The sequence below is a fragment of the Podarcis gaigeae genome (genome assembly GCF_964106915.1).
Source record: "Podarcis gaigeae genome assembly, chromosome: 4".
NCBI lineage: Eukaryota > Metazoa > Chordata > Lepidosauria > Squamata > Lacertidae > Podarcis > Podarcis gaigeae.
In genome coordinates, this window is record NC_139677.1 from 71,694,090 (window position 1) to 71,721,402 (window position 27,313).

A 27,313-nucleotide genomic window follows, 5' to 3' on the forward strand; every position below is an offset into this window, starting at 1 on the left:
GGTAAGGGGTCCCTTTACCTTTATCTCTTCATGGGCCAGATGCAAGCCAGCAAAAGTTAAGTTCTTAAAAAAAATCCCAGTGGAAACAATAGTACTTGAGTTCTCCACTGTGTGCTGTGGTTCACTGATTACCATAGGACTTGAGTTTATTACTTTCTCTGGGTTGCACCTGAATGTGTTTTTTCTGCTACTTTACTACCCCCTTTTGTATTGTTCATCTCTTAGTCCTGCTGCGTGCATGAGTAATACATTCATGGAGCTTCCAAATGCTCTGTACTACACCTCCGAGCTGTCCAGTCTCTTGGCACTAATAGACTAAAGTTATGCATGTGCAAAAGCATCTGCCTTACCAGAACCCATGCCAACCAAATTACTGAGCTATTTCATGCAGGTATGAATATCTCACTTGAACTGAAATGTCAGACAGGAATGTGAAAACATACTTCACTTTTATTGTCTTTCAGGCATGAATTGCAACAATTAATTTGTACTGTTGATTCCTGAAACATGTCTGATGTCAACAGTGAAGAAAACACCCCCCAAGAATTACATTGGAATGGCCAGTAGAAATTCAAAAGGTGAGAGTTTGGTTTCCCATAATGACACTGGATGCAGAAGTTGAGCACTCTCATTTTTTGGTGTCCACTCTTGTTTCAAGTCTGGTCAGTTGCATGGCTCTCTTACAGATCAGGAGAGATCCTTTTGTTAATGGGACTACTTTTGTATGCTTACGTTTCATAAAACTTAAAAGACATGATATTGCAGTGCAAGTCTTTTCCCTTTACTGTACTCACACCAATTGAATCTTCACTTATAAGCAACGATGTCTTCACGCCAAAACAAAATTATATATAATCTTTTTTTGTGTGTGTTCACATTTTATTTTGGAAAACAGGTGCTTAAAAATTTTAGATTTTTTTAAAAAAACAAAATTCTTAAAAAAAAAAAGAAAGAGGAGAAAGGAAAAAAAACAAACCACAGTATTTACAAAGATATCATAAATGGTTTTGCCATGCAAAACAAATGACTTTGGTTTTATCCCCCTTTTAACTTTGGTTTAAACATTGACCAAGATTAATTTTTTTGTTCCCCTGCCAAATAAAGCCTTAACCAATGCAGAGAGGACTTTAACAGTTTTTTTCTGTAATATTTTATACAGTATTGAATTTATAGGACATTTCATGTATTTAATCCATGCCAGTACACTACAGGAAGCTTTTATTTAAGACATCAGTCACTACTGCCCAGACATTTAACATTTTACAAATTTACAACAGTGTTTTTCCCCTCTAAGTGGCAAAATACATTTCCTAATTTCCATCTCCATTTTTCTTCTTAAACTCCCAACAATCTACAGAATCTTCCTGTTTTCCTGGCTCGTAAATCTGTAAACAGAAACTTCCATTCCAGTAATATTTTCCTGCCGTTATCAAAAATTATCTAGCACATTCTCCCAGATGCTATTCTTCTGCTAAAAGAGCACTGCTAAATACTGCTGTCTATTTGCCCCAATCTATCCAAATGTTTCTTTTTATGCTAACTTTCTAAAAAAATTCTCAAGCATAAAACAGGTTTATAAAGTTACAATCTTGAATGTAACTAAAGATACATAGATTTCATTTCATTGTTACAATTTCATGTACTTTTTTTGATAAATTATGTACCAGTTAAAAACACTAAAATTATCTCAAGGTGCAATATCTGTAGTGTAGTTAACAAAAACGCACACACACAAAAATATATATTCTATTTTGTGGAAAAATGCAGCTTTGATATGACCACTTAAAAAAACCCAAAAACTTCCAATTTCAACTGATCTTTTTTTCTTTTAAAATAAAAAGATAGATAATATTTAAGGCAGTGGATAACAAAAATATTTCAGAACTAATTCTTAATTTCAGTCATTCACACTATATATCATGGAATTGCAATAACAATTAGTTTTCCAGAATGCTATCAATAAAAAGATTTTCCTGTCTAAAAAAGACTTGTTAGTAGGACATCTGTATACATGACAACATGAATCTTGTTTAATACCTTACTCTCCTTTTGTAAATTATATACATGTCCTTTGTAGTTGAGCAGGTGTTCATTCTTTCAAAAACTGGTTAGTTTGCTTTTACTTATTTTATTTTTTTTACAGATTTATTCCCCCCTTTTTCCTTTAGTGGTGATTGAAAAACATAGAGAGAAGTGTCTCATTTTCCCATAAGGCAATCTTATAAATTAGATACTTGCTGTGCAAAGTAAGAGCTTTACTGATAGCAATCAGAATTAGAAATGTACCTCTTTAAAGGGTGCAAAAAACAATGGAAATAAAAACATTACACTATACATCAGATTACCAGCGACTCCCAGAACAAAGCCTTACAGTGTATAAAAATAGCTACGTAAAAAATTTACATAAAGGCAAACCAAAAGAAATCTTCAGTGCAGACATTTACAAAAAAAAAGAAAAAAAAGATATTCAAACAGAACACAAACTTGTGACCTATTATCACGGCTGCCGCCAAAATTAGTTTTGCTGATATTTTTGTAAGCTTGAGATAACTGTGTAAATTCCTCTGAAAACTTGATAGAATGATCTGTGTAATACTTGAACCATGAATAGCTGTCATGTCTTTGTATATATCTTAAATACAATCCATGTTCATGCTTCAGTTGGTCTATGTTTATTCTCTGAAAATGAGAAAAAACAAGGTCAGTCAAGATGAACTTGTATGTTGATGATAATACACAAATGGGGGGCGGGTGGGCAAGGGATATTAGTTTTCCCACATAAAATGAATGCCATAAAAATAAAAAATGGAAGAAATAAATGAAGGCTACCATAGAACAGCGTGAAACGCACAACAATGAAGAGTGCATTATAATTTGCCAGCAAGTGTTAAAATATTTTCCAAAATCATAAATGGTTTTGAATCTCTCAACTGACTTTTGAAAAGTTATAAAGGTGCCATGACAGTGCTGAGCAAGCCCTCGATCAGTGCTGGCCCTGTTGCCCAAGGCTCCGTTCCTGAGGCTTTCCTAAACATTGACAGCCTTCTCTTTTTTGCCTTAGCTCTTTGTCTTGTCTTGCATACAATTAAAGCATCCTTCCCCCACCCCACCCCCAAATATTGGTAACTGTAGATTGTAAAGTGTGCTGGAAATTGCAGCTCTTAAGGGACGCAGGTGGCGCTGTGGGTTAAACTACAGAGCCTAGGACTTGCCGATCAGAAGGTCGGCGGTTCGAATCTCCGCGATGGGGTGAGCTGCCGTTACTCAGTCCCTGATCCTGCCAACCTAGCAGTTCGAAAGCACCTCAAGGTGCAAGTAGATAAATAGGTACTGCTCCAGCGGGAAGGTAAACGGCGTTTCCGTGTGCTGCTCTGGTTCGCCAGAAGCGGCTTAGTCATGCTGGCCACATGACCTGGAAGCTATATGCCAGCTCTCTCAGCCAATAAAGCGAGATGAGCGCCTCAACCCCAGAGTGGGTCACGACTGGACCTAATGGTCAGGGGTCCCTTTACCCCTTTACCTTTAAGGGGTAAACTACACTTAGCCCAGGATGTACTTTTAATGTACACAGTCTAACTCTTGAGTCTTGGTCGCAGTGTTACTCATTCTGAAATGTTTCCAGATTATTTTTCTGGACCGAAAATCTATTCATACTTTGTTTCTGGAGAGTGCCAGCACAGGGCTTCTGAAAAGAAAGTCTCTTCACGGTGGTATAGAACTGCCATCTGAAGAAACCCAGTCCAACTTACTGCTTTGAAGCAGGACAACCTACGTGTAATCTGTCATGGCTAGATATTATTTGGACCTTTTGTCCTTTGAGAAAAAGATTAAACAAATAGCACTGAGCCCCTGGTGTACAGAGACATATAGATAAATTGCAGTGATTGGTGTTGGCTGTTTGAGCCAGAAGTTCATATCCAGGCACACTGGTTGACCTAGAAGACACTCAGGAGTTTATACTTAGCCCTGGAGTTGCTTCTGTTATTTTAGTGAACAGTGTGGTGCTAAAGTGTTAAGAGGTCTTAGGAAGATAGATTCTATTGTTAACAGATTCTATTGATAACAGTTTGTCTCTTGGTGAGGTGATAACCCTTGTTTGTTTTTCATGTAACACCACAGAAAGCCCCAAGCAACTGAAAGCATCTCTGAAGGGATTCCAAATGTTGAGCAGATAAACCTAGGTTCATCTTGATGTGTAAATGCTACAAACACTTCAGCAATGCAAAGACTAAAAGCCATTCAAATCATATACAGAGTATCTGTACTCTGTAGATAGACGACATTATGAAGTTGTTCACACCTACCTGGAATGGTGGTGACTGACAAGTTCTCTATCTCAAGCTTCCGATTTGTGATTGTTTTCTTCTAACTTTTTGTTTTCCTCTATATTTCCAAGGTCTTTATCTACATGTTTTGAGGCTGACCTAAAATGCAAATAAAAGTAGTGTGACAGCTTGCTTTGTTATTACCCTTTGTTGCATCAATGAACAATGTTTCCTGCTTTTCAAGAGAGAGGATTCTTACAGTTCAGCTATCAATACATGAACATTACTACGCTAGCAAATGAAACAGCTTAATGTAGTGAACTGTGCCATAACATCACATACACTTAGTGTGAATTGAGTTTAAATTTTCTGCCACCCTCATTTATAATCTACACATGGACTGAGCTATGCTTGCTTTAATCATTTGTACTTCTTCATACAAATTCATTAGCAAGATTTTCTTCATGTTTCCTTGAGAAGGTGTTGTTGCTAACATCAAAGTGGTTTTTATCAACATGGCAACCCCTCCTTGTGCATTAAAAACCTTTTTGAAGTTTAAATCTTACAGTGGAAAAAATAATAATGAATGAATGAGGACTTGCAAAACACTTTTAAAAAGAATACACACCCTTTTCTAAACTAGCTTTTGCACAAGAAGTAAATTTGTGTGTGGGATTTCTATTCATTATGCATGATAGCTACTGGGAACAAGAAAAAAAACAAAAACAAACACCTAGGGCCCATTTCATATAACTGGAGTCTCCATATGGCTTCATATGTATAGAATACCTTGTCTGCCTGTACAGGTCTCCACATGACCGTTTTTACAAGACAAGGTTTGCACTATAATACCTTTTCCCCATGGCCATATTTAAGCAACGATACTAAACACACTTATTAGGAAGCAAACCCCACTGAACGCAGCAGAACTTTCTTCTGAGTAGGGGTCCTCTGCCACTACAATACATAGTTCTAATCTTTTAGCAGCCTATGGCCTCTTATCTCCTTGTCTCCTCCCACCCTGTGGCAGCTCACTTGATTGGGTGTTTGCTTTTCTAAAGAGGAAACCAAATGTTTCCAAAGCAGAACCTTGGTTTTCAAATGTCTTGGTATTTGAACATTTCAGCTTCCGAACGCCGAAAACCTGGAAGTAAGTGTTCCAGTTTTCGAACATTTTTTGGAAGCCGAACGTCTGATGTGGCTGTCGGCTATTGTTTCTGGGGTGCCTGCGCCAATCAGAAGCCACACCTTGGTTTTCAAACATTTCGGAAGTCAAACAGACTTCCAGAATGGATTACATTCGAGAACCAAGGTACGACTGTATCCTTATGTTGAAGTGACCCAGGCTTTTCCTGCAGGGATCAGTGCAATCCTGTTTGGGCTTGTGAGTGTCTGATAGAGTATACCTGACACTCGCAAGCCCCCATGCCTGGAAATGCCTTGAATATTCAAGAGAAAAAGGAGGCATGACTCACTCAAACCAGAAGGTGCCCTTTTTATAAAGGTAGATGTATTAATTGAGTGCAGGAACAGGGTAGCTTAAACATAATGCCATACAAAAGTTTTCATTACATGTGAGAGCAGCTTTCAGAGTCTGGTGAAGTGAAAGACCTCCTGTATTAGTGTGATAACATTTTAAAGACTTGGGCTTTAAAATGTAAATGCACAAATCCATATAAGTGATACAAGCAAAATCCCTTGTGTCAAAGGCAGCTTAACACCTGCACACCTCTTATGCAGAAAAAAGAGTTGTGACTGCAGATGCTCAACATGGCCTTGGGTGAGAAGGCTGAAGTGGCTTAACTTTTCAAATGCACAGCATACAGAGAACAGCATATACAGGTATGCTGCAAAGTAGACCGTAAGTGTTCTGCCTAATGGTTAAACCCACTAACAACCAGAATTTGCAGAATGCATTTTAACATTTCCAAGACTAGGCAGAGTATGATGTTTTCTTTTTCTTTCTCTGTTACCACTTTATTCTACAAAAGGATGGTTTCCTAGGTTCTTTTTTGTGCTGATTCTATCTCTGAGTGGTGCTTTCACCATGCAGAGAGGATAAAAACATGCAAAGTCAGATGGCTTTATCTTCTTCCACCAACATATTTCTGCTGCTTTTTCTTGGCACTGTGATAGTGGTGCTTATTGTGCTTTGCATGTTCCCTGTGGTATTCTCACCACATAGACCAAACCAGCACAAAAGTGAAGGGATGAAGCTGCTCCCTGTGGCAACAACAGGAACAGAGAATCTATTTATGACAACTGGGGAAGTGAAAGGAATAGGGACTAATTTCAGGAGCGAAAAAACATTGAACTCCCAAGTCCTGTTATGCGTTTGTTCTGCACCATCCATGGTCACACGTCAAAACTCCTGTCTTAAAGTTAAGGTTTGCCTTAACCACTGCAGCCTCTTTATGCCCAGCAATAAGCTAGGAGCTTAGGATTCAAAATGAGGCAACATTACTGCCTCCTACTAGTTTTTATCATGCTAGATTTTTATATTGGAGTAGGATAGCAATTTTCAAAATGACTCATTAATGCAATGGCAGTCCTTGTAAATGGGCTCCACTTAAGTGACCTGCATAAGGTCCTTAGTGGGAGGGGAGCAGCAAATGGGACCTCAGGTATCTGAAAAGCCTGGCAAGCTTTTCTTGAAGGGCCATTTACTCTCAATTGAAAACAACTTGGTGGGACTCATATTGCATCATACTAAATAAGTGGTATGGTGAAATGCAAAGCCTCAAAATGATGCTCAGGCTGTAAACAGACATCAAAAGAATCAGTATGTCCACTGCGTTTCAGCATACTGTCTTCTGCGGGAGAATAATACATTTGTTTGTGGTGGTGATTCATTGAAAGCAATGTTTTGTCTATTCCCAGCACTGGGTAGTAATAAATGAATCTGTGTTGATCATTTATTTGAAGATGGACTCCACTCTGTGCAGCTCCCTGAGTACCCCCAATCTGCTCCTGAAGGTCCCTGAATATGCAGGAAGCTTCTGAGAGTATGCAGGAAAGAGAGAATGGGGAAGCCCTCTTGCGCAAGCAGAAGTCGTTTCTGCCGGTGGACAATCACTGGTGGATGATACTGTTTAGAGACTCTGCCTATTTCCTGTCCTCCATTCCACTTCAGCTCATTTCTTCCTTTTTCTGCTACAAGCCTGGGATTTAATCAGGTGGGAAAGCACGGGAGGATGTCTGTGCTGTGCTTGTAATGGGTTACTATGTGCTTTTCCTTTATACAAGTATTATTTGTTCATATTTTGCTTGTTTCTTATCATACTATAATCTATCTAATTGATAGCTATTACTCTATTGGAGATGTCTGTTTCAGGAAGTTAAGGTAAAGGTAAAGGTACCCCTGCCCGTACGGGCCAGTCTTGACAGACTCTGGGGTTGTGCGCCCATCTCACTTAAGAGGCCAGGGGCCAGCGCTGTCCGGAGACACTTCCGGGTCACGTGGCCAGCGTGACAAAGCTGCATCTGGCGAGCCAGAGCTGCACACGGAAACGCTGTTTACCTTCCCGCTGGTAAGCGGTCCCTATTTATCTACTTGCACCCGGAGGTGCTTTCGAACTGCTAGGTTGGCAGGCGCTGGGACTTCAGGAAGTTAGCTGATGCCATTGTCTCAATTACCCCCAATAATGGATATGTCATCTCAGAGATTTTGCTTGCTAGCAAGATTTGGATAATGCACTGAAGTGGGCTTTCAATAAAAATGGCAGAAAATTGGAGTTGGATATATGAAATGCAGGAAATGAAACAGTGGGTACATTTCTGATATGCTCCTTATAAACAAACTTAGGATATAGTTTTCTATTTCGGACATGTGCAGAGAGAAATTGTTCTATGAACCGTTCCTCACAGATTCTGCATAATCTGATAAAAACTCATCACTATTCATTACTTCAAATTAGGGAAAGAGGATGAGCTGTAACAGAATGCAATGGCCAACAACAATGATTTTAAATGAATAAATGCTGAAAAGGTTGTTTTTAAGTTTCAAGCTGCCCCACTCCCATCTCCACAGCAATGACACCAAACTTTCTATAAACTATTATTACAGATAATGCTTGTAAAGGACAGAAAGGGACATGGCAACATACTCCATTATGGGTACTCAACAACAACAGAAAAGCAGTAAGTTTGCACCTCCTAATCTCTACAGAAAAGGCACATTTGCGTTAACCTATATTTATCTGTCAATTATTGCTACAATATCCAGGCTACGGAGATTAGCTGGACAGAAAAATGAGTCATTTTAATAATATACTTAAGCAAACCCCCTAGGATACTAATGAAATGTGTCATGAGGTTTGAGAAGTTAGCCTTTGTAAAAATATAGCACTTGGGATATTTTACTAGATAAAGTACCTAGGACAGAAGTTATCTATCTCTGACTATGTAATTTGGTTATATTAAGGGACATTAAAGGTTAATGCTCAATATGCCTTTTTTCTGGTTTTCATTCTGTTGACACACAAAAAAGCAGTATTTCCACAAAAGTTTTCTTGTCATCGACTGGTCTTGTGAGTTGGTTGGGGGGAAGGAATTTATCCAAGTTATAAATGCCCCTCCTGAAACATACCTCTTCCCAATTCACAGGGTTAACATGCTTACTGTGGTGGTGTATTATTATTATTATTATTATTATTATTCAGGAAGGAAGGAAGGGGGTCTGTGGCACCAGCAGTCACAGCAAAGGAATTTTCCAATTGCCATTCTGCCCCCTTCCCTCCCTATCTCATGCCTATGGAATGGAAGATGAAACAGCTATTTATTGTAAAATATTTATAGGCTGCTTTTCTGATTCTAGGTGGCTCATGGGATAAAATAATAATAATAATAATAAAAGACATGTACAATACAAGATACAAAACAAGATAATTTTGGACAAGTTATACGTAGATATTCAATGTGTCATTCCAGAGGAATTCAGGGAAGTGTGCATGTCTGTGTCATGGGGGAAGAAGAAGAAGAAGAGTTTGGACTTGATATCCCGCCTTTCACTCCCCTTAAGGAGTCTCAAAGTGGCTAACAATTTCCTTCCCCCCCCCCCCCCAACAAACACTCTGTGAGGTGAGTGGGGCTGAGAGACTTCAAAGAGGTGTGACTAGCCCAAGGTCACCCAGCAGCTGCATGTGGAGGAGTGGGGAAGCGAACCCGGTTCACCAGATTACGAGTCCACCACACTTAACCACTATACCATGCTGGCTGGTAGTTGCTGGATGAGAGGCTACAAGCTCTCTTCTGCTGCCGCTACACATAAAGCAGGAAGATTAGATCCTATGCATGTAAATGAAGTCAAGCATGCTCCTGGGACATTGCCACTTCCCCTGACCCTGATATTGTGTCCGGCTGAGGGTCCTAAATTCATATTCCCCTGAAAAATCTTTGCAATCCCAGCCCCATATAACACCACTGGCATTGTTGTATGCATCAGTGTTAAATCTACCATCAGCCCCAAATAATACCACTAAACTGAAAAATTACACATAAACTGTGATTCTGGTACCTAAACCTCTCCAGTTTGGTGTTTTGGTTGGCATATTCCACAACAGGTTTTTGACACAATAATAGTGCATTAATGAAGGATTTAATTCTGCTTCATCAGTTGTTCTGCAATTCTTCTCCAATGATACCACATTATTGCTGTCTGGAGGGGGCGACAAACTATCTCCCCTCTCCAAAAAACAACAACAAAAAACCCGACATTTGTGGTATGAAAAGGATTTCAGCAGGAAATCCCAATGCTTCTGAGGGGGATTTGCTTCTAGGTAAGTATGATTAGCACTGCAGGTGATGTTTTTAGTATGGAAGAAAAGCATGAACATTCAACATGTTTCTTTTTTGAAACACATTGGAATAGTTATATGAACTTGTTGAAAAGTAGCAATGGGGATGCTTTAGACTTCAATACCAATCACCCAAGAACATTGGCTATGGTGGCTGAGTTGATGGGAGTTGTAGTCCAACAACATCTGCAAGTTTATGTGAAGCTTATGAACTTAAGAAGATCAGAGTGTGGTTAAACTGCCTCACTATTTTATATATCATTCACTCGCTCAGCAGGTCTCTCTCTCTGTATCATTAGTATCATTTGAAATATATTTTACTGAGATAAAGGTAAAGGGACCCCTGACTATTAGGTCCAGTCATGGACGACTCTGGGGATGCGGCGCTCATCTCGCTTTATTGGCCAAGGGAGCTGGTGTACAGCTTCTGGGTCATGTGGCCAGCATGACTAAGCCGCTTCTGGCAAACCAGAGCAGCGCACGGAAACGCCGTTTACCTTCCCACTGGAGTGGTACCTATTTATCTACTTGCACTTTGACATGCTTTCGAACTGCTAGGTTGGCAGGAGCAGGGAACGAGCAACGGGAGCTCACCCCATCGCGGGGATTTGAACGGCCGACCTTTTGATCAGCAAGCTCTAGGCTCTGTGGTTTAGATCACAGCGCCACCTGTGTCCCTACTGAGATACTAGCAATTAACTCAAATGCCAGGTGAATGGCTCCAAGGCCTTTCTGTGCATTTTGTGATAAAAGTAGCTGCAGTTGTTTTCAGCCAGGCATTCCCCACAACCCCTACCATCCCAATATATTCTAAAATTAATTTGAACCAACTCCTGTCCTAATGTAACCTACTTCCAGTCTGTTCCAGCTACGGCCTGGATAAAACCTTGAGTTCAATTTATGTGTACATACACATGTAAAACAAGCATTTCTGAAGGAAGAATGACCTGTATTCTTAGTATTATTGCATTTCATTGGGAGAGATGATTTGCAAATGAAGATGCCTAAAGGGACGCTTGTCTAGACAACACCTGACTGCTGCCTACACAGAGAATTTCTTCGTATCTCATTTATATTATAGGCTTGAAACTTAACCTTTTAAATAAACATGCAGACAGAAACAGAGATGTAGAAGGGTAGGTCTTCAGCATTTCATTCAGACAGAATTGGTTAATGTATGCCCACCCACCATTTGGTTTAAGAGTGCATATAAGCCCTACATGATGCTAATATGGTCATGTGTAAAATCAACACCCAAGGGGGGACAGGACCATGCGGAATACTTTTGCACCACAGGGTATACACATATACAGTACAAACATCTGGAGGAGGGTTCTGTCCTGTTTACAGCTGTTCACATGAAGGCTTCCATCTGACCTAGAACCCTGCATGATCAGTGTTCTAGGCTGGGTAGAAGGCTTAGTGCATGCAGCTGTTTGTAACACATCAGGGGAGGGGCTGATCAGTGTTGCCCCACTATCCATTTGTGTGTTGATTTTATACACAAATGTAACATCCGAATGGGGCTAATGTCTACTATGAGCACCATAACTATACCCTTAAGGGAACCATATTCAATATTTGTTTTCAGATTAAAATCTGAGCATCTGTCGGGGTCACATATCAAGTTCTTGCTACAGGGGTATGACAAGACAATAGAGATTCTACGAACCACAACACACATAAAGAAGTAACTTTCTTGCCTCGGGAGGTTTTGAATGTTCTGTGCTGCTTCCTTCTGAGACTCTCCATTGACATCCCTTTGGGGACAGAGATCATGTGAATAATTGTTCAATGGTGGGTTCAAAAACTGTTTGAGAAGGGGAGCCTATATGGACACCAAAATTTGTAACTGATAGAGTGTGCCAGGAAAGATTTTCAAAATGGATAGCATTTCCATCTCTTTGGGCATTTGCTTCTAATCCTTCATTTTATTAAATAAATATGCCCCTGCTCTTTGCACAGAAAGCAGCAACAATGATTTATACTAAGAGATAGTTATGCTGAAAATAGAATACTGCCTGCAGTGATAATTCAAGTTATTAGGCTTTATTCAAAAGTGACAGGTATAGTAATTATGTATAATTTAACAACAAATAATTTCACTTAGTTCCCAACATAATCTGTCTAAGCTCTGTTAGCTTCATTATCTGCTTTAAGCATCTTGAAAATAAACCAATTGTTCCTTTTCTTATTTAGTCTGAGCAACTGACAACCTTGTTTGGTGTTCTTTTGGACTCTGTTGCAGTCAACTGCGCAAAGAAAAGGCCAATACTGCTGTTTCTTTTGCTACAATACAACACTGGAAGCCATGGCAGCACTTGGATTGCAGTGAGTGTCTACAGCTTGAACTGTTGCAATCGGGCACAGATCTAGTTCTATAGCTAAAGAGACCAGCAAAGCAATGGAGACAGAAGGTGGCGGAGCTGACAATTTCCAGACATTTAAGAAAAGGAATCTGGAAGACAGAACCTGAAATGAAAGGAGAATGGGCTATTTGAGAGACAATACCCAGATAATCTCAGCATGTAGAAAGGAAACTGAGACAAAGACCAACTAATTACTGGCTGTTATAGATGATGGAGGCCCCCAAACCAGGTTCTGGAGCTAAAAGAGTGGATTGTGAGGACAAGAAAGGTCTGAGACACCTGAGTTATAGTGAGAGTGGCTAAAATGAGAGCCGCTAGCCTCATAATATGTAGTTAAAACACAAGATGTGACAATTCTATGTTTCTTTGATTCTATGATCATGTTTGACATTTTGATTTGTTGGAAGCCACCCAGAATGGCTGAGGCAACCCAGTCTGATGAATGGAAAAATAATTATCCCTGCCTTCCACAAACAACAGCCAATGAAGGGCAGTAATAGTCAGAGGGTAATTTGATAATTTCATACCACACACTTTTTTCAACTGCACATTAGTGGGTGTATGTACTACCGTTAGCATACCTGAAACCCAGAAAGGTGATACACAGTCATGTAGGTTTGTAATTATAGGGTAGTAATCTTAAAGCTAGTATTAATTGAGAGGAGGAACATTAGGCATAGGGAGATAGTTCTCTAGAATAGGAATATGCACTTTAAACAGGGATAGGGAATCTCTGGTCCTCTAGAAGTTGTTGGGATTTCAGCTCCCATCAGCACCGGCCAGCCTAACCAATGGGAATTGTAGTCCAGCAACATCAGAAGGAAAACAGGTTCCCCTATCCTTGGTTAAAAAGGAGTTCCTACATCTCTATAGCTGCAGCTCTTTGTCAAGTTCCTCTAGGGACATAGAAACCTGCCTCACACTAAGTCAAACCTGTGTCCATTTAGCCTTTTGCCTACACTGACTAGCAGCAGCTCTCCAGGGTTCCAGACAAGAGTCTTTTTCCAGTCCTACCTGGATATACTGGGGATTGAGCCTGGGAACTCCTGCAGGCAAAGTGGTTGCTCTACCACTTAGCTATGGCCCTTCCCCTTGGCTAACAAACTGGCTTATTCCTCTGCTACTTGCAAAACAAGGCACTTGTTATGTTCCAAAGAAGCAGGATGAAATGCAGTGTGGAAACCAGAGAAACGGCCAGATTTGATTTGGTTGTACTTTAGAAAGAAAATCCAGGAATGTAATTTAATTTTGGCATGCAAATTAAATAAGCTCCTTGCAGCAGAGATCTAGTCATTCTTCTACTTGCGTCATTTCCTTCTATCCTGCTCTCCACGTATATTACATAGATTATTTGCTGGATGAATAGTTTAAGCATCTTCAACACAGAGTGCACAGACGGACCCTATGTGAGTAGTGCATGTACTTATGTCAGTTTAGCTCTAAAGTATAAATCAATGCATAAAGAAGAGGCACAGAGCTAGCAGACATGAACCCAGTCCCCTCCTCCCTGTGATTCTACCTCTATTTGTGCTTGGAAAAGGGCTAGTCTCACTCATGCTCCATCTAATGAAGACAATGGAGAAATTCAGGCAATTGGATGGAACGAAAAAGGGTCCAAATTGGCAAGGGAAGCGCCATACTTTTGACAGTGTCTCTTCAAGGTTTCAGGTGAGGGACATGCCCAGAGCTACCTGGAGATGTTAGGGGTTGCATATGAGCCCCGCTCCATGCAAAGCAGAATCCACAGCATCCACAATAATACTCTCTGCTCTAATAAGATATCACACTTCCCTCCGCTCATCGTTGAGTAACACTCTGCTGATGTGTTGGTATAAGGAGAATGGTGTAGAGATATGGGTTATATAACAGAAGGTGGGGAAAAACAACAACCTTGCAATAGGTAGGTTAACGTGAGGAGGAACTTTGAATCAAACTGTGGTTTTGCAGCAGCTAGATTCAAAAGCATGGCAGTGGTGGAAGCGGCAGGAGATTCTGGCCAAACCAAGACTCCATATTGGGTGCAGTCCACCCATTACAGAACCCATGGTAAACAACTGTGGAAAGTAGCCTTCAGAAAGGTCGTTCCTGTGGGAAGACTCCAAACTTCCAATGCCCCTCCAAACCGTATTCCTGGAAAGGTAAAAGGTAAAGGACCCCTGGATGGTTAAATCCAGTCAAAGGCGACTATGGGGTGTGGCACTCATCTCACTTTCAGGCCAAGGGAGCCGGCGTTTGTTCACAGATAGCTTTCCGGGTCATGCGGCAAGCATGATTAAATCACTACTGGCGTACAGAGGACCTTGACGAGTGCCAGAGTGCCTGGAAACACCATTTACCTTCCTGCCTCAGCAGTAGCTATTTATCTACTTGCACTGCTATGCTTTCTAACTACTAGGTTAGCAGAAGCTTGGACAGAGCAACAGGAGCTCACCCTGTCGCATGGATTCGAACTGCTGACCTATCAATCGGCAAGCCCAAGAGGCTCAGTGGTTTAGACCACAGTGGGAGTACCCAAATGCAAGGCAGGTCATTGTTGAATTTAAATTACTAGACCCCATTTCAACAACATGTAAGAGAAATTCAGGTAGGTAGCCATGTTGGTCTGACCCAGTTGAAATAAATAAAAAAATTGTCCAGTAGCACCTTAGAGACCAACTAAGTTTGTTCTGGGTATAAGCACACAAAAGCTTATACCCAGAACAAACTTAGTTGGTCTTTATGGTGCTACTGGCCCAGAACAAACTTAGTTGGTCTTTAAGGTGCTACTGGACAATTTTTTTAACTTTTTTTATTTATGTAAGAGAGAGTCCATGTTTGCTTTTCTCACGGATGACAAACCTGTTTTTCTCTGAAAAACAAACAAACCCAAGTTTAACTAGAAGATCACCCTAGTTAGGATGTTTTAAGTAATTGTTCACTTGCAGTAAGTGAGAGCCTTTCATATTATCAAAACTGAACTTGTAGAAGAGGACTTAGTTTTCAAATAAGTAAATAGTTGAAACATATTCTACTGACATTGCTCTGAGAGCTTATCTTGATGCATTATATACAAAGCTCCTAACAACTGAAGTTCTCATGCACTGAAAATACAACTTCCATGATATTAATTATACCACATTATATTTCCTGATACTGTATTGTTTTTAATATAGCACTTACCTATGGAGAAAGTATCTGAACAAGCAACTATCTCCTACCCCACACCTGCTCATTCCTTCTTAGAATTACATGAGAGGCAAGCCTAACTTGCTGTAAGGTTCATGCCTCTAGTAAGCTCATGTGCACTAAGGCTCAACTAAGGCTAGATTAAGCAACGAAATGACAATCCATTTACATTCTGATTTATTAAAGCTAATGTGAAGTTCCATGGAGAACTATTATTCTTATGAGATGTAATGCATGCCATTGTGTGATGAAAACTTCAAATGCTCAGACTATCATGGAATAACTGTAATCTTTACATGACCAATGAGGTTATCTAAATCCATGTTAACAGTCATTTAAAAACATTCTGCTTTCTATCCTCAGTCATCATGTAATGTTTCAGACTACCAAGGGATGACTGTATTCGTGTATATAATGTAGTGGACTAAGCTCCCATTCTCATTTTTGCATATTTCATAACTAGCATGCTTGCCCTACATCCATATCAAGGAGTGAAAATATCTAAAGCTGTACTTATAAAAGTGAAAGTTTCGTTTCATATTTATTGGTATGTATAAAAGCTAGTTTTCAGCATCCCCCCTTCCTCCAGCATAACAAATAAACAGAACAATGGGAAAAGCTATGCAGATGAAAAATTGGGATTTATGTAAACAGTAGGAGTTGGCTTGGTTTCAAGAGCACCTGTTGAATTCTATGTTTGGGATATAGGGGAGTGGGGACACAACCTGTCCGCCACCTTAGGTCAAGGGTGGCCTGCTAAATGTTGTTGAACTGTAACTCCCAGAAGCTCCAGCCAGTGTGGAGAATTGTCAGAGATTATGTCTGCTGTAGTCCAACATCATGGGGGGGGGCGTGCAAACAATGTTCCCCGTCATTGCCTTGGACAGTGGGCTCATGAGAGGCAGGCAGATGGTTTACGTTCTACCCCAGTCTCCAAGTGTACCTATTTATCCTACATGAGTGTTCAATCTGTACCTTAGCTTTAAATGGTTTGGGACCCAGGTACGTAAGAACCAAGTCCCGTAAACAACCTTTAGGTCATCTGCTGGCGCCCTTCGCTATGTCTCCCCTGTCAGAAGTAAAATGGGTGGCAACTAGAGAGAGGGAATTGTCAGCTCTGTGGCAGCCTGGCTTTAGAACACGCTTTCCTCAGGAGGCTTGTTTGAAAGCCATGTTAGGCAGCAGTCAAAATCTACACAGGCACCTAAAGTTCTTTTTGCTGCTGACTCATCCTTGTCTGTGTTTTAGTGTATTTGTATTCTGTTCACCTTGCAAACCACCATGGGATCAATTCTGATGAAGAGCCGTATCAAAATGTTTAAAATAAATTAACATACATGGATTGGGTGATCACATCCACACTCCTAACTATGTTTTCTGAATGCTAGATAAAGTAAATTTGGCAAAGAGAGTGTATCTTTTATAAAATATAAAATGTTAAAGAATTTTATCAGCAAAGTCTTACTTTGATTTCTTCATGTATAGCCAGTAAGCAACACCAGCAATCAGAGCTGCTAGAAGAAGACCAACCACGATTCCCACTATTAGCTTTGCCTGGTCATTAACATTTTCCCTATTATCATCTAAAACAAAAGAAGAAAACGATGATGGAGTGTTTTGATCAAACAAAGTATGGAAAACTGACTACAGATTATACATATCCCAAAGTGTTTCTAAACTAGAAAAGTTGATCGAAAAAGAGCATTATGATAGCATGCACATTTTATGGTACTGACAGTGATTTAACTGGCTGCAATCCTTAACCCATTTGCTCCACAAAGGTCCTATAGCCCCATTTTATTTCAGGGACCACTCCTAAAGTTTCATCAAGCTTTTATAGATAACTGCAGTCTACTAACTGTAAAAAGACCTGTGGTTTAGAAGCAATTTTTAAAAAAATAAAAAATCCAGAATCCTCTCTTTCCCGATTTGCCAATGTTTGGCAAATATGGAGAGACTTATTTAAAGCATTTTTACTCTGCTCTTAGCTGAAAAGGGACTGCCAGAGCAGGTTACAAATATCAACAATAAGGGGGTCATGACAGAATAGGAAAAGGGATTGGGGAGGGGGTAGGAAAAAAACCAAACTCAGGCACTAGTTCATTGTTAGAGAGTTCTAGAAGCAAGAAGCTGGAATGGAATGAGTTCAAGGAGAGGAGGAGCTGAATGTTATTAGTATCTCAGTTGAGCCAATGGAGAAGCCATGCAGTGTATGTTCTCCCTCTACTATGGCATGACGGAATGACTGCTGTTAGGTGACAGTTAAGGGAGAAGCCTGATGGAATGGATAAAAAGTAAATAAGCATTCTGCAAAAACTGAGATGTGAATGGGAGCACATGAAAACTTGTTTGATCTGAATATTCTCTTCCCTCACCTTTTTTCTGCAGTCTGGAAGTGTCTGTGTCAAAGAGTTCTACCCTTAGGCTTTGGGGCATATTCAGAATTAAGGGAAAGTGTCATTATTAAATACTTGCTGTGGGTGGGCATCACCTATCATGAAATGGCTGCTGTGCCCAGAATCAATTAGAAATGGACACTCAATAACTTGCATGGATATTATTACATGGGAAGCCCATTCTCAAACAGCCATCAAATTAAAGATTGCTTTGGTCACAGATCCAGTGTCCACCAGTGCAGCTATGACACAAAAAACATGGATCTAATTACAGCCCCCCCCCCCCATCATGATTCTCACACAGGATACTAAAACGTCCCACCATCAAAACACAGAACACATCAAGGGACAAAGTGGTTATGTATGATACATTTCCTGGGTTTGTCTCTCTAAAAATACTGAGCATCCAGAAGGATCCACGCCTTAGGTTCCATCTGCTGTGCTGGCAAGCACTGGCGATGTTGGCAAGCACTGGATCAGTGGCTTTTAGTGTGCAGACCATATACGTCAATTTCAGCTTTAAATCTGATGGCGGTTCTGAGACAATGCCATGCAAAATAATTCTAGAGGAATTCTACAGGTTGCAACTTTTGCCCAGACCACACAGAAAAGCAAGAGATGGGAGAGGGGATGTGCTTTCTCTCTCTGTGTGTGTGAGTGTCTCAGATGCTTGCTCACTCTCTATGTGGGTGCTTTTTGTTCAAGAGTGTGTCTGTGACACTTCCTGACTCTCTGTTTAGGGTATTTGTGCATTTTTTTGCATTATGAGGTGCTTTTTGTGAGCATGAGGTGCTTCATGTATGTGTGTGTGCTTTTGCTGCCACACTGTTGCCCCACTTTCCCTCATCTCAGGACATACTCATCTGCGCACTCAGCATTTCGACTTTGAGCTCAGCATGGGATCTGAATAGGCTGTACATTTTGGGGAATACAAGACGGCCTTTGCTTATTGAAGTCAGGAGATGAGGGCCATCATTCAAAAGCACCACTACTGTTTGGTTCTGAATAGAGGAAAAAAATGCTTCTAGAACACAGGAGATTGATCTTTGGACAGTTCTACAGACTGCAGATTTCTTAGACCTTAGAATACTAGCACCTTAGAAATTTCTAGAGAATGAATTTTGATGTTGGAACTTAGGATAATAAAAAACTGCCTTATATGGACTCAGACTATTGGTCCGTGTCTAGTTCATTATTGTTTATACTGACTGCCAACAGACAGAAGTCTCTTCCAGACCTCACTAGATATGCTGTGGACTTTCTACATCCAAGGCAAAGCTCCACTAGTGAGCTATGGCTTTAGGAACTTGAATCCCTAGACAAATCTGACAAATCTACGTTGTTGCTGGCAATGTTGTTGTCATTATTCTCACTGACCACAGATAGATTATAAATTACTAGGATTTGACTTCCTTCTAACCCTGGGTGGTATTTAACCAGGTTTCACTCAGAGTGGACCCACTGAAATTAATGGGTGGAATTAAATGTTGAAGTAATACAATTATTCCTTCAGTGCAAACATTCCTGTCTGCCCAACAGAAGAATCTCCCTTCTCCCCCCCAAAATTTACTGTTTGGGGGGTTCTCCCAACCCTCATCTGATTGGGGTGGCACGAGGAAGGAGAGTGGGGGGAAGCTGTGTCGCACAAGCAGGACTTGTTGCATTGGCTCCCAGTAGCTCTACTATTGAGTTGAATCTGGCCCAATAGACCTAACTTAGCAATGTTCATTAATTTCAATGGGTGTGCTCTTGAGAAAAACAAAGCTGAGTACCATCCTCTCTCTCTGCTCTGATGCTACATATGTGGTTGTGTTCCTTACTCCACAACTAGGTGAGGGATCAGCTTATATATTCTGGAATAAAGGATTTGAGTAGGACAGTCTTAATATCTTCTAGCACTCACTCCAAGACCAGGAATATTATAAACTGGTGGATGTGCAGCTATCCTTTCAGAATTTTAAAATATATGTTCAGGGTGCAATTTCCCTGGAGACCCTTCTAGAGGTCATAGGGTATAGTGGATATATGCAACATCTGAGACAGAGTTCCAGTTTTGGAGAGGAAGATCCCCAATGTTATTGGCTTCTCTGAAGTCAGATGTCAGAAAGGCTGAAAGGGGGCATCCAGGAAGTGGCTGGGATCCAAATTACTCCTGTCCCCAGCACTGTCCAACCAGGGATGAGGTGGGGGACGGGGACGGGGACTAGATATGTTTTCTGAGCATGCTCATCTCTCCCCATAAATAAATAAATAAATAAATAAATAAATAAATAAATAAATAAATAAATAAATAAATTCTCTAGAATACATAGGCAAGAGACTGGATAAGCCAGTTAAACTGCCTTTGTAATTTGCTCCCTCTATTTTAGGATTGCAGCCTTAAAATTTAACATTTTATTGTAAGAAGAAGAAGCCTGCTCTTTCCTAGGAATGCAGCAGTCTAGGAAAGTGAATAAAACATTTTTAAAATCTAACTGTGCCAAGTAAGTGGTGTTCTGTTTTTATGTACTTACCACTTTTTTCTTCTGGTTCGTCAGATTCAGGAATACTTACTGAAAAGGGTGGGAAAAATGTGTTTTTTTAAAAAAGCTGCTGATGTATGAAAGTCACCTTCAAAGCTTCCAATCTGCTCTGATATTTATTTAACAATAAAATGATCTATTTTTCAGCTGAGCCAGAAGTGTTCATACTTAATGCAGCATCAGCCACACAACAAAATGATTAATCTTATTTTTTTAGGCAGCAATCCTTACTTTATATCTATAATGTATCATATGAAAGCGCTTTATTCCAAAAATGACAAGTTTAATCTTACAAATGCTTAGTCAGAAGAAGTATTTATGTGTTCCCCTGTACTGCATGCTGACTTTTCATCACTTGATTACTGTAGACAGAGAGTTGATTAAACTTTAGCACCCTGGGGTGAATTCATCCAAACACCCCTTGATCAATGTGTGTGCTGGAGTCAATAAACAGGCCAGGAAGGGAAGCCCATGCAAGTCCCACTGCAAATTCAACAGCAAAAACTGCACTCCCAGAAACTGATGTAATTTACAAAGCTGGGGGATCTAGTAAAGACAGGCAGTGCAAGGCACTCTCTCTAAATTCAGGAAATTAAGCTCCCCAGCCAAGGCTTCATGATAGGATGGTCATTATCTCATGAATAGCTAAGGATTAGTCTTCTAAGTCAACCTGTTTATTGTGCAGCAACTGTGCATTTAATTCTTATTGGTTATGCCCAGCCCTCACAGTTTATACTTCAGATGAAGGGATTGCATATTTTCAAAGCCTTCAGAACTCCAGATTTTTTTTATCTGGGAAACTTGATAATTCACCAGACAGAATTCACTACTACTGTGATTTCCTCATGGAATGTGGTCGTGTGTCACAGGTATCTGGTGGTTGGTTTTCTTAGTGACAAGCAACCTAATTATAATCTGATGGCCACAAGGTATTGTGAAGCCATTGCGCTCTTCTTTTTTAAGGCAGCAGCACAGAAATTCACCATAGCATGGCTGGGCTCTCACACATGGATGTGGCATTTGACACTGAATAGTGACTTGCGGATGTGTCATGCAAAGCTTAAGATGGAAGATTTCCACTTTTACTGCAGAAATGCCTGGTATACCAATAGCTCTGTGTCACAGGGCAGCAGTTCAAAATAACTTAAGTGCATGAGTGGCACAGCCTCTTATGGAGGTATGAGGAGAGCCCCTAAACAGAACTGCGTTCCCGGTGAATTGGTTGTATGATACTTTCAGCTGGAATGCCATAGCTCAATACAGAATGACACCAGACTGATTCTTTAAAATGACCATTGGTTTTCCATTTGCCCAGGTCTATTCAGACCAAAAAAGAAAAGCTTGCATGGCTGTTTGCATGAAAGGGTGGTGGACTGACCATACAGGGGGACAGACTTTGCCCCATCTTGAACTCTGAGGGCTACTAATACATGTTAAAAATTAAAACTGGGATTCCTCAGTATATTTTTACAGAGGTCATCTGGAACCTTACAGGGTATAGCTGGAAAGATAATTTATTCTGACTCAAGCACTGAGGCAACATCTTCGTCACCTAGAACTGATAATTGATTATGGCTGCAGTCCTACATACATTACCTTCACAGTGGCTCCCACTGAATTCAGTGGTACCCTTTGCTAAGTAAATGTGCATAGAAGTCATTTGCTGGTCACATTATCTAAATTACAAAACACCAGGGAGCAGGAAAATGTCAGGTAGATCTGCCTAGAGTTTGCTATAGGCAGGCTGAGCTGTTCCTAAATGAACAAGTGTCCAAACTGATGAATTTAATTAGAACACTTATTTGGTCTTGCACAGAAGGTAATGGTGACATCTCAGATAATTCTGAAAAGCTTTCAGAAAACAAAAAAAAAAAAAAACAAAAAAAAAACAACCAATGACAGAACAGAATGCAGCAGGCTGTGCATGAAAAACTAATAGTTAAAAAAAGCCTGATTTATGATGGGCTTCTGTGGCATGGAGACTTATCAGCTAGAAGTGTATTAGTGTAGCCAAACTCATTTTGCATTTCTGGGCATCTTCAGGAAAAAGAAACAAGTGTCAGAAATTTACCATGGCAACCCAGTTCTGAGAAATGAGTTGCAAAGTGTACGCTTCCCCCTTCTCCTTGTCTATGAGAGGACAATGAAGTAACTTGTAAACAACATTCCACCACAGAGCCACACACGAGAGAGTGAGGACAGTGATGGATATTTTATGTGAAAGTAGATGAAAAGATGAAAGAGCCATCAGTCCTGCTCTTGCCATTTTAAATCTTTTAAAATAAAATAAAAGTACTTACTAGCAGATACGTTCAAAGAGGTCACAGTTCTTTCCAGCTGATTTTCCGCAATACACGTCAGCGTAACATTCTCTTCAGGAGCAATTTTGATTTTACTAATAAACTTTCCATTTACATATTTGGTCTCCTCTGTCTGGAAACAAAAAAAAGAATATTTTGAAAGTTTGTAGAAAGAACAAAGACTCTGTGTGTGTGTGTGTGTGTGTGTGTGTGCGCGCGCGCGCGCGCGCAAAGCTACATTAGTAGCTTTGCTTAAATATCTAAATTAAGTACTCTGCATATGTGTACTTTTGTATATATACACAAATGGTAACACTGTTTATCATGGGAGTTTAGGTTTCTTTCTAAAATTTCTAGAATGAAACTCCACCTAAACTCTGAATTAAATTTTAATATCTGCCTTCCCCCAACACATTTTCTCCCAATTCCCACTGCAGAACATTCTACTTTTTGCACTATTGGAAGGAAGATATAGAAAGATTCCTCATGGCAAGTGTTTCTGCTCATGCAAGAGTGGTCAAATTGAAACAGTGGGTCATGTTCTATTCAGGCTCTGCTCAGCGCTCCCTTTAAATAATATTTTTTCCCCTTGAATTCCCCCCCCTAAAAAGTAGATGCGTCTTATGGTCGGGTGCGCCTTATGGTGCAAAAAATACGGTAGATGTCTATTGCCAAAGGCAACCTATACGTATTATAACTGCAATCCTAACCAGAAGTCATAAGTCAATGATGTTTACTTCCATGTAAGTGGTGTTAGGATTTCAGCCTTAAACTGCTTCCCACTCTGAATTTTAAAAAAGCAGTGGAAAACATTATTCTTTTCATATGGAAAGAAGTGATATATTTTGGATTTTCTTTTGGATTTTCTTAGCCTCTTTAGCAAAGTGAGAAGAACCATCTAGATTTGACTGGCCGGTTTCAACCATCCTAAATCTTCATTTCAAAAGCAAAATGAAATGTTAAATTATTTTCCTTTCCACTCTGACCTGAAGTTTTCTTATCTTAATATAACTAAACTGTCCTCACTGCCAGTGCCTGAAATCTAGGCAGTGAGGGTGGCTGTAATCCTAATCCTATTTGCTTTGGAGTAAATCCATGGGATTTACTTCTGAGTAGAAACATTTGGAATTGCAGCTATTGATAGTTTCGTGATTGGCCATTAACCACTTGATTAGCTTTGTCTTTAAAGTGTCAGGAGAGAAGAGTTGTTTTGATGTGAAAGTCTAACTGACTACCCCTCTAGAAACTAAATTAACTTGGAAAGGGAAGACACAAGGAACATAACTGATTTGTAAATATCTGTTGATACCTGAAACATGTATCTCTACTGTGTGCTACAAAAATACACATTAAAATATGTATATTTCCTCATCAGCAGATGGTAAACTGGGACACAGACATGTGCAAAATAAATCAATTACAATGGAATGGAATACACAAGATGGAAGTTTGAAGAAACATTGGAATGCATTTAGGTATGTCTGCATGCCTCTAATATTTGTCTTTTACTATGACTGAAAGGAATATGCAAGAAGTAAGGAGAAAATTACTTGCTTTATTTATGACACCTCCACTGCTAGTCCATTGTACTGCTGGTTTGGGAAACCCTTCCACATGGCAGGCTATCATTTTATATGATCCATCTGTGCTAGTTCTCTTTGTCATTTTGATCTGTGGTTTTCCTTAAAAACAAAATGGATAATTTCTCGAATTAATGTTCCGTTTGTTCTTCCTACTAAATTCCCAAGGGATTCAAAAACAGTAATAAAATTGTAATACAATTTAAAAATAAACCAAGGTATAAAATAATTCACTTAAACTATCATATTTAAACCAAGAAAGACCAAAAGTTTGAAAACTGTACAAAATATTTTTTAAAAACCAGGCAAACATACACATTTTTATCTTTTAAAAACATGCAGGCTCAGACTTGAGTGCTGTTTTTCTGGGAGGCCTTTTCAAAGTGATGAAGCAACATGAAAATTATAGTCAACATTGTAAGATAAAAAGTCAGCCTCACATACCTTCCACTATCAAGGTAAGAATTTGCCTTTTCTTTAACCCTTCAACTTCCTGTAAAGTAGTTTCGCAGATGTAATTTCCTGCATCTTGGTACTGTAAACTTGAAAACGACGGACTTGCTCTCATTCTTGTATTGTCCTGATAAAAAGGAAAAAGCTAAGCAGTGCAAATTGAAGTCATGCACACCTTTGGACAAGGTGGTCAACAGGTTTATTATTTTTTTAAATGCACTGTAGTACAACCAACTCACAGTGTTAACTACTTGATGAGACTACCTAATTTGCCAGCAGAGGACCTTGGATTTTGCTTCCCCTACAAAACTGTTGTTATATATTGTTGTTGTTGTTTAGTCGTTTAGTCGTGTCCGACTCTTTGTGACCCCATGGACCAGAGCACGCCAGGCACTTCTGTTTTCCACTGCCTCCCGCAGTTTGGTCAAACTCATGCTGGTAGCTTCGAGAACACTGTCCAGCCATCTCATCCTCTGTCGTCCCCTTCTCCTTGTGCCTTCCATCTTTCCCATTTGTCCCCCTCCCCCACTTTTTTAAATCTAAAAAGCAAACAAAGACACCTTGATATTCTCAACCTCTCCATCAGTTAAAGTGATAAAATGTTTATTTTGAAGATGTATACCATGTCTTGAAATACAATGATTCTCAAGTTGCCCAACAGCAGTTTGTAATTATATCCCCCCCCCACCATTAAAAAAACCCTCTCACGTGTACAAAAATCTCAGCAGCTTTTGTCCTTTTCCTGATGGATGGGAATCAGGGGTGCTTCCCTTCAGTTATTCACTCCCAGAGCAACCAAGAGTTGAAACAATTTTTTCTTTCTGGTAGGTGGGGGGTGTAGTTGGGGATGAAGTTGCTTTCTTCATTGGTTGATAGATGGGCCAGACTGGTATTTCCCTTGCTAAGAAACAAGCGGTGCAACCTCTCAGTGGTCCTTAGACCTGGTGAAGCTGAATGTTTTCTTTAATTCATAAGGGTTAATAGCTATGACACTTGCACATTACAACTCCTGGGGACCTGGCATCAGCTTTGAAGGCAGAGACAGTACCACAGCAGTAATGCTGCAGGATGAATACCAAAGATAGTTACTAGAATTCCTTTCCTGGGTGAAATTGGAGCTGGCTAGATTGGCACAAGCTTATATACCCAAACAGTAGTGGCCCACTGTTAAAACTAAGCTAGGGGCTAAGGCAGGCATAGGCAAACTCGGTCCTCCAGATGTTTTGGGACTACAATTCCCATCATCCCTGACCACTGGTCCTGTTAGCTAGAGATCATGGGAGTTGTAGTCCCAAAACATCTGGAGGGCTGAGTTTGCCTGTGCCTGGGCTAAGGTTTCTTTGCGAGGCACATGTATTCTCCTGATATTGTCAGCCTTTCCTGCCTTCTCTGACCCTCAACTACAGCTGGCTTGCCCTGACTCTATAGAGCTGGAATGAGGGGACCTGTGGTTCTCCAGGTGCCACTGAACAACAACACCCCCATCAATCTCAGCCTGCATGGCCAGTAGTCAGGGATGCTAGGTCTAACAACTTCTTGGAGAACACATGTTCTCCATCCCTGCTATTCACCACAATCTGTAGGTCATTTGTACCCTGCTGTTTCCAAAGAGCAAGTATGTGAGGGCAAACATAGAAAGCTACCCTATACAGCATCAGACCACTGGTCTCGCTAGCTCAGTACTGTCTAAGTTGGCAGTAGTTTTCCAGGTGTTCAGACAGAGCTCTTCCCCAGCCCTGGAGATGTTGGAAACTGAACATGGAGCATAGGAGAATTGCTACTATCTTTTGCTGCGGCAAAAGTAGCCAGAACTACAAGTATCCAACCTACTCACACCTTTGAGCAAGGCTACCTAATTTTACAAAAAAACACACACTCAAAACTGATCAGATTTGAGCAAGCTTCCACATTCGCAATTCCTTAAAGACCTGATAGTGCACTACATCTTAACATATTCAAAATGATATTTAATCATATTGATATTGAAGTGTGATTTAATTTAATTTGTATGCAGATAAAAGCCTCCTTTTGAAGTTCCGGGTAGAATGCTGCTTATTGTTCTTTAAAGCCAGATGAGATCTAAAGAGTTAGCAGCTGCATGAGCAGGTTGACAATAGCAGGGTTATTAACAATATTTACCTTCAGCCAGAATACGGTGGCATTTCTACTGGAAGAGATTGTGCAGGATACAGGCAGTGCTTCTCCAATCTGCTTAATAACTTCTCCACTGGGAGTAAGTGACAAATCCAGATCTGTTGGGGGAGAAAGCACTGTCAGATAAAAGTCTCATAAATGTGGCTCATTTAGTGAGCTTACAGAAGGGGGGGAAACCCTGTCAGCTAATTCCAGTTAAACTGCATTTTCTCAAAGTCTCAGTCAATTTCCTCATACAATAGGACAGACAATAATCTCCAAAAGAAGGAAGCAAAAATATTTGCACATCTATGTAATTATTCGGTAGTAGAAAG

At 40.1% G+C, this 27,313-nt stretch overlaps 1 protein-coding gene across 10 annotated transcripts in view; it reads right to left on the reverse strand.

Annotated features, from left to right (window-relative positions):
- Nucleotides 1-430: 430 nt before the first annotated feature.
- The window catches only part of ALCAM (activated leukocyte cell adhesion molecule), a 124,830-nt gene continuing 97,947 nt past the window's right edge, over nt 431-27,313 (reverse strand). Inside the window, exons 9-17 of one of the 10 annotated variants that reach the window (XR_014563596.1) lie at nt 26,985-27,097; nt 24,837-24,972; nt 24,367-24,494; nt 22,813-22,945; nt 20,504-20,542; nt 17,060-17,177; nt 7,867-11,820; nt 4,305-7,590; nt 431-2,679 (exon numbers count right to left, since the gene is read on the reverse strand). Coding sequence is in view for 4 of the 10 variants with exons in the window: in XM_083736697.1 (XP_083592823.1) it covers nt 4,337-4,424; nt 17,060-17,177; nt 20,504-20,542; nt 22,813-22,945; nt 24,367-24,494; nt 24,837-24,972; nt 26,985-27,097 (755 nt within the window). In the remaining 6 variants the exon portion in view is untranslated. Of the gene's footprint in view, nt 3,161-3,520; nt 7,591-7,866; nt 11,821-17,059; nt 17,178-20,503; nt 20,543-22,812; nt 22,946-24,362; nt 24,495-24,836; nt 24,973-26,984; nt 27,098-27,313 lie in introns of all 10 variants that reach the window. The other 9 variants (XR_014563597.1, XR_014563599.1, XR_014563595.1 and 6 more) reach the window with 9 other exon arrangements.